The sequence below is a fragment of the Akebia trifoliata genome, unplaced genomic scaffold (genome assembly GCF_017979445.1).
Source record: "Akebia trifoliata isolate Shusen 1 unplaced genomic scaffold, ASM1797944v1 Contig00317, whole genome shotgun sequence".
In the NCBI taxonomy this organism is placed as follows: Eukaryota; Viridiplantae; Streptophyta; class Magnoliopsida; order Ranunculales; family Lardizabalaceae; genus Akebia; species Akebia trifoliata.
Window position 1 is genome coordinate 56,636 of NW_028236964.1, and position 8,183 is coordinate 64,818.

General features: G+C 33.8%; 1 protein-coding gene across 1 annotated transcript; it reads right to left on the minus strand.

Moving 5' to 3' along the window:
• Positions 1 to 3,119: 3,119 nt before the first annotated feature.
• On the minus strand, positions 3,120 to 7,888 carry LOC147381639 (protein INVOLVED IN DE NOVO 2-like). The gene is made up of 7 exons (XM_086430137.1): positions 6,973 to 7,888; positions 6,483 to 6,664; positions 5,524 to 5,613; positions 4,706 to 4,993; positions 4,009 to 4,224; positions 3,512 to 3,548; positions 3,120 to 3,313 (listed from the first exon to the last, which is right to left on the minus strand). Exons 1-7 carry the CDS (start codon positions 7,874 to 7,876, stop codon positions 3,120 to 3,122), a joined length of 1,911 nt encoding a protein of 636 aa, XP_086286263.1. The 5' UTR covers positions 7,877 to 7,888.
• Positions 7,889 to 8,183: the final 295 nt, after the last annotated feature.

Consider the following 8,183-nt stretch of genomic DNA (forward strand, 5'->3'; position numbering starts at 1 on the left):
TTCCATATTTTGTGGAATTCAAAGAAGGATCATGTGATAATTGGGACAATTTTTAGCCATAGGATTTGGTTGAAAAACCCAACATAAATTGATGATGATGATTGGACTGTGACCTTGACTATAATTTTTGTATGTTGACCATAGGATGATTTTGGATCGTAGTAGAGAACGATCATCTTGATCGGACGGGTTCGGTGTCTAACACCTTCCGAAACCCGTAATCTGACCCTTTACCCATATATTTGATCTGTGGACTGATTCATATCCGTTTGGAGTTATTTATGGTTCCTAGACCTAAACTAGGTGGCGACTCCTATTTATCAAAAGTCCCCATTTATAAATTGGACCCCTATCCACTATTTAGTGAAAATGGGTTGAGGCGATTTCACCAACCATAACTCTGATTTATGTTATGATCTCTTCCACTAAGGATGCTTAATTGATACTTTTATATGAAGCCAGTATGCTTTTATCTATACTTGTGGATTTAGTATATTGTGTAGTTCTACAGAGTTCTTTTAGTGCCCTATCTATGTGTATACTAATTGAATGTTCATTGCTTTCAAGAAATGCCGTAAATTTGATAATTCAGCTAATGAGGCTTAGAAGGACTTAGTGGCCGTAAAACATGGTGCATTTGTGGTTGCTTACGTGAGTTTCATAGGTTTCAACTTTTTCCACCCTTCTTTTCATTAATTTTCTTGAAGCTGCATTGTTTTTCAGAGACTTCAACATAGCATATATTCTAAATCTCCTTTTTCAGGTTAGACTTCTTTGTTGTTTTATATATCACCTGAAACTTCAACAAATGCTCTTTAAAATCTCATTCAGTAATTACGTTCTTAAATGGATTTGAAAGTGATATTTTTTCATTGATGTTCTTGACAAGAGAATACACACTCATGCAGTTTTCAAAGAAGGGGTCTTTCAGTAACTCATTTGCAGCGGGTCTCTTTTCTGGATCTTTAGCCACGCAAGGACCATTTCTTTGAGTACTTGTGTAATCAAAGATGAGTAATGGGCTTCCCATCCTTGTAAAATCAGACACGATAAAAGGTTGGTCATTTTCAAAGAAGAGAGGAGGTTTACCAAAAATGAATTCTAAAGCGGTTATCCCAAAACCATATGTCTGACATTGCAACGAAGCCTTCAACCATCTCAAAATCGAATCAATAAGGAGTATCTGATCTAGGAACCAGTGGTAATGTAGGGGAAATCCAAACATTGAGGAAAATAAGAGGACATGATAGAGCGGGGAGAGCCAGAAGAGATGAAAGGCATTACGACCATTTGCTTCTGATTTTGTTTTATTTCTAAGAAATTATGTGACTCAATTTCATTTGTTAGTGCCCAATTGCTTCTATTAGAGCTTGTTTAATAAAAAAATTTCAATATATAATATGAATTTTGAGTTGTTTAGTTTAATTTGGAACTTGTTTTATGATTATTCTTTTATTTTTTTATTTTTGTGCTTTTTTTATTATTATTTCGTTTATTGTGATTGATGAATTAGAGGACCGTGCTTTTTTTTATTTTTTCTGAAGCTCATTCTTCAATAATTTGATAATCCAGGGCCGTCAAAAAAAAAATTCTACAAGAAAATATTTGACGGACAAATTTGACGGGATGGTCCATCAAATTTCTCAAAATTTGACGAGCTAAGACCGTCAAATATGGGTTTTTTTCACATAGTGCATAGGCTACACTTCCTTTATTAGTGAAAGGAGGATGCCGATGAACAAACTTTTAATTCTGTGTTTATGTTTTTTATGATTAGTGAGTTCTCTTCAAGGTTTTATCCAACTCTAATAGATCAAAGCTTTAAATGAATCTCTATACCTCTTATGCTTAACTTAGATGTTTTATACTTAGATAAAATCAAGATATAAAATACTTAATCTAGATAATTGGTAGTAGGGACTTCACACATTAGTGAGTGAAGGATTCCTAACTATTGTCTTATTCAAGCTTCATGATATATCTTCCAACCCAAGGAGCACACACCAAGCCCTTAGAGTTGAGTGAAAAGAATGATAGATTTATATGTGATTTTATTTATTAATCCTAGGTTATTCTAATCACTAATGACTTTCTTCTCTTGTTTCTTAGTACAATCTCCATCTCTATTACTTTATTTTACAACAACATTTACTTTCCCTTTTGTTTCACAAAATATAAAAATAGATTTTAAAATTGCAAGTTTGATTAACTTCATTTTGCTAAGCTCTATAACAACCCCCTTTTCCCATGGGTTTGAACCCTTACTTGATTGAATACTATCTCTTTGATGATTTTGTCAAAGTATTAAATTTTAGCAAATGATTTTTATTTTGTTATTTATTTTTATACTATAAACGATCGAAAGGTTTTCTTTCATTTTAAATTTAATATATATTACATAAAGTTCTTCAATTTTTCATATAAACTATGCATAAGAGTTTAACATTGATCACCCCTTCTAAAATTTTATTATTTATGAAGAAGATGAATCTTTTAACAGCTGTCACGTGCAGGGTGGTTCGTTTGTGCGGCCACCAAAGCAAAAAAAACTAGAAGAAAATGAATTTTTATTTTTTAAGAAAACCAATAACTCAGCTGCAAATACCAACCACTTGCGATTAAATTTACCCGAATTCTTAATTGGATAAGGAATTTTGCACCCATAGCCGAATAACTCGAGTAGAATGAGTCAGGTAAGCGGATATTATCCAAACCATTGCCAGCCCTAACCCTCACACCATATACAAAGGGAGGTTAATTGCGTAGAATTTCAATCAAACTTACGCTTTTGCACAGGAATATATGAAATGTTCATTTCCCCTACCCTCAAAGTAGTAGAAGAATGCAAATAGTAATACTAATAATAACAACCTGATATCCATAGTTCTGCTGCCACCTTCATTATTTGTATTTCCAAATCAGTCCCCATGAATGAGGTACAAGCCTCCAGTTGACTGACTAAATTTTATTGATCAGAAAACTATATTAAATAAACTATATATGTAAGTATTGCGTTGAGTATTATTCACTATAAACCTTGTGATACAAGCTATTTAGGAGATCATCTTCTTCAAAAATCAACCTTGCGAAAGTTTTTATACAAACTTCCCTCCATTTTGTTACTTATTGCGCTTATGTGTCCATTGCCTCAGTATAAAAGTGACACCCTCCTTCAAGGTAGCTTTCCTATCTTCCTTGAAATTCCAAAGTTCTGGTATTACTTTCCTGCCGCTTGCATTGTATTCATTCATCTCAAGCAAGGCAATTGAGGGTGTCACTTTTAATAGGAAAGCTACCTTGAAGGAGGGTGTCACTTTTATACTGAGGCAATGGACACATAAGCGCAATAGTGTATAAACCAGGTAGCTTTCCGAAAAACAAATTGAGTTTTTCCATGAAATCTAGAGGGCTGTGTAGTTGGATTGTGAATTTGGGAATCCATTTGAGCATGATGACCCTTAGTAAGGAAATTCAATGTTTACTGGTTTATACACTATTTAAACCTTGACACCCTCTTTCAATTTTTCATCCTCTTCATTAATTATTGTCTGCATTAGCAATGGACATGGTGAATGGAAAAACAATTTGAAAAACTATTCTATAGGTAAACATAGAAGTCCCGAGGAAGACAAAAGGTCGAAGTATTGGAATAGAAGATGTAAAAAAAAAAAACAAAAAGAATTTAGATGAGAAAATAAGAGCAAATTTGGTACACAATAAGAATTTGTAGGGGAAAAGTATTATAAAGGAAATGTTTATACATTGTCATTGTCACATGCTTATGTGGTGAATCTTTTGTTTTGTATAATCTTAGATGGGACAAGCTGGACAGCTGGTCCACCGAGTTTGTACATTTTGTGTGGTTTTCTTTCCCTTAATATATATAAGAATGATTGCATACATGGGCACAGGTATGTTTATACATATTCTTAGGCATATGAGTGATAAAGAAAATGTGGAAGGAAAACATTTAAGATCAACAGTGGAAGAAGAGTAAGAAGAGAATACCTGATGATTATCCCCAACTGCAATGATTTTAAAAGGGTACCACTCAGGGTCTCCAAGGTATTCCTCCCATAATGAGCACAGCTCTAAGGACTTCTGCTGTGCTTCTTTAGCAGAATATTTCTGCTTGTTTGCATTGAGGAAAGGTTTAGGGTCAAGTTCACCCATTCTCTTGATTCCAATAATAGCACGAGCAGATGTTTCCGTTTCTAGCAGAGCCTACAAACCGAAGTGAAATAGTGTATAAACCAGTAAACATTGAATTTCCTTACTAAGGGTCATCATGCTCAAATGGATTCCCAAATTCACAATCCAACTACACAGCCCTCTAGATTTCATGGAAAAACTCAATTTGTTTTTTGGGTTTCATCCAAAATTTTGTAAATGGAAGACTGCTGAACTCCTACCGAACTCCCAAATTTAAAATTAAAATTCAATGGGGAAAAATAACTTTTGTTTTGAATATTTTTTTTTCCAAAGTTCTTAAACATTTCACTCTACATCCCTGCGGCATCGGATCATGTTTTTGAATGCCACAAGGTGAGCTCAATAACCCTTACTAAGATTTGAAATCGTATTAGCTTAGTAAAGCTAGACTTACTCTAAAATTACAATTAATATTCAAGTAGAATTTTTTTTTCTCCAAACACGATAAAATGTTATAAAGTGGGTGCAGTCCCAAAGAAATAGAAAAACTTACATTAATCAATTCTTTCCGAGCTTCTTGCAGCTCATTGTTGCTTTTACAATCCTTGACAAGATGAGCTTGGTTTGTTTCTTCCATGTATTCAAGTTCACTTTCCTTCTCTTTAAGGTTTGTTAACATCTCTTCCACCTTGTTCTTGATTTTTACATCCTCGTCACCTCCCATATGTTTCATAACATTCAAATTTCCTTTGAGCCGTTCAATTTCCAACTCCAATGCTTGTTTTGCATCCAGTTGCTTCTCTAACTGAATGATTCTTCTCTGAAGATCCTCTTTTTCTATCTGAAATCAATAATCACAACTAAATGATAAATTGCGTGAATTCTGTAATCAATATGATATACAATAATATTAATTTATTGGGAGCGGTTTGGCAGCCCTAAAGTTTGCCAAGTTTTGTGCCAAACATTTTTTGTAAATCACTTTTGATGGGGTTAGAAGTTTTGGAATAGGCTGATTTTTTGTGAGGATGATCTCTACGGTGAAGAGATCATCCTCACACAAAATCAGCTCATTTTGAAACTTCTAACCCTAGTTTACAAGTTGAAGAATCGTGGACCGTCTAACTTTTGTAAATCACTTTTGATGGGGTTAGAAGTTTTGGAATAGGCTGATTTTTGGTGAGGATGATATCCTCATCATAGAGATCATCCTCACAAAACATCAGCTCATTTCAAAGCTTCTAACCCTTATTTTGAAAAATGTTTGGCACCAAACTTGGCAAACTTTAGGGCTGCTAAACCGTCCCCTAATTTATGTATAACTTTTCATACATTATAAACTTTTTCAATTCCTAACCATAGAAAGCACACCTTTTGATCTTCAGCCAGCCTCAATACATTTTCATCAGCTTTCCTTTGCTCCAAAGTTGCCATTTGAAGTGAATTATTTTTCTTGGAATTCTAAAAGGAAAACAAAAAAGAAATAAAACAAACAAAAAACAAGAAGAACAATGTCGTCAAGCATCTTTTATGACTAATTTTGAATTTCCATCAAGTGGCCATCATAAACTGCTACATCTACTGCTTAGTCCACATTATCCCTTTTCATGTAACAATTAGAGGCCGTTTCAATACACATAAAAAGTAATTTTTTAACTTTTGAAAGTTAAAAAGCTTTATGGATTCTTTTTATAAAATTACTTTTAAAAAGTAAAAAATTCATAATTTTTTTAAAAAACAAAAGGAAATTACTTTTTACTTTCCAAAAATTACTTTTTCCGAAAGTTATTTTTTTTCTAGCTACTTTATACTTTGTTTTCTATCCAAACGGGTTCTTACAGAAAAAAGATATATGCACCAACTTAGTAAGTTAGTTAATAAATTGGGTTCACGCTGCCGGCTACAAATAATTGGGATGGTAGTTAGTCAATATAATAGTATCATACAATTTTTAAACATAAAAACAAATAAAAATAAAAACAAAAACAAAAACAAAAAAGACAAAAAAAGGAAAAGGAAAAGATAGCAAACATCTAACTGAAAATGTAATAATAGTTGATTTGATGCATAGCACAAACAATTCACTCAAATACATACATGAGAAATACTTGTGTGCTAATTAGAGAGTGGGAACAATTCATTCTCCCCAAGTGTGGCACAAAGGGAGGAGAGCACCATCTCATGGTTCCTACCAATATCTTTAAGGCAAAAATTTGATCCCAATGAGTTTACAAACCTAGCTTTCCGTTCGATAGCTTGAAAAAACATGGCAACTGGTCCAAAGAATAAAACTGGTGTTCCTTGAACAGGGAAAAATGGAAAATGTGTACCTTTTCTTTCTCATCAATGAGTTTCCTTCTCTTACTTTCGTTTTGAGCATCACATTCCTCCAATTCTTTGCTCCACATTTCAAGCTCTTTCCTCTGAGATTCCAACTCTGATTTAAGCTTCTCATGGTCATGAAAAATCCTTTTAAAATGATCTCTTGCACTCAGTTGCATCTTTCTTATCTCTGATGAAAGCAAAACAAGCACAAGATAAATATGTAGCCATGAATACATTGTACCAAAAAGAAAAATAATCTTACACGTACGATTTGTTCATGGCTATCCATGTGAGGGCGTTTTGATATTTTTCACAGGGAATGTGATCTTTAATATAACCAAAATGCCCTAACATGTTCATGTGTGAAAAAGAGTATGAGTAGGATGTTTTTTTCCTAGATGCACAAGTAGGAAGAAATCCTCAAATGTACAAATTCAAATTTGGGAAATTAAAGTATCTTAGATATCCTCAATTTGGTCCAATAAAAGTAGATACCTTCATTATAAGATTGATGTAGTTTATCATTCTGATCCATTATGTTTTTCAGAGATAAATTGCTCTTATTGACTTTGCACTCCATTTCTTTCAAATGCTTATTCTTCACCTCAATCATATTCTCCAGATTTGTCACGAGTTTGCTTGTTTTCCGTTCTTCATCAGCTACAATATCAGCAATTGTTTTCAAATCTCCCGTTTTTCTGAGATGTTCCCCTACAATTGATAAAGAATTATAGTCATCATCACGTGCGACCCATCCGTAAATATTGGATCCAAGGTGTTTCTTCGAATGCCAATCTCTTTTACCATGATGATCCACTTCAAAAGCTTTCTCAAATGACATTGCATTATTGAATCCAGGCCAGTTTTTATTAAACTCCACTATTGCATTTCCAGAGTGACCCTTGTAATTCCATAAAGGATGGACCCTTACAGGATTAAATCCTTTCTTTGCCAACTGGTCTTTTAGCCTAGAACCACTTTCCCCCACAAATTTTCCACCTTTCCATTCAATCGGAAGGTTAACAACAATACCAGTCCAAGGAAAAACAAATAGCTCATCATGGTCACACTCAGTGGGAGGTTGACTCTCAACCTTAGGTGGTGATGAAACCCCAATAGGACTTAGGTCTTTTTCCAAATACTTGGCCAATGCAAAGTGGTTCGCCTTGTGTTTTATGCCTCTAGTCTGCGAGCCTTTAGCCACTCCAGAAGCATGTTGGAGGAGATCCTTGTAGATGTAATCTCGTTTCTTCTTCCCTTGGCAGAATGGGCATCTAAAAATCTCATCTGAGATTTTCACTTTGTATTTTCCATTCTTCATTTCTTCATAAGATTTAACATGATAGTCTTCTATCTCAGACTCACTTATATCTGAATCTTCTTCTGAACTGTGATCCATTAAAATTTTAAACACACCTATAAAATGAAAATAAGTAGATTGGATATCACAAGCAAGTTGTTAGATAAAGAAAACAACAAATGTTAGAAGAGGAATATGAGAAGAAGTAATAGCTCCAGAAGCAAAAGTATTACGGGGATCCCAAGAAAAATCTTCTACATCAAAAGTTGCTCAATAGGATGACTGTAAACATCCAATTTAAAGAACTTATAGTTAAGATGGGTATGATTATTTGATTGGTATGATTAATTGATGTAGCGGAAGCATGTGAATCAATAGATTCGATAAGTTCAATGGAACACTCTAA

Coding starts and splice junctions, on each gene's coding strand:
- LOC147381639 (XM_086430137.1), bottom strand. CDS start 7,876: ATGGATCACAGTTCAGAAGAAGATTCAGATATAAGTGAGTCTGAGATA. Junction 6,665..6,972: donor ACATCAATCTTATAATGAAG/GTATCTACTTTT, acceptor TGCTTTCATCAG/AGATAAGAAAGATGCAACTG. Junction 5,614..6,482: donor TCATTGATGAGAAAGAAAAG/GTACACATTTTC, acceptor TTTTCCTTTTAG/AATTCCAAGAAAAATAATTC.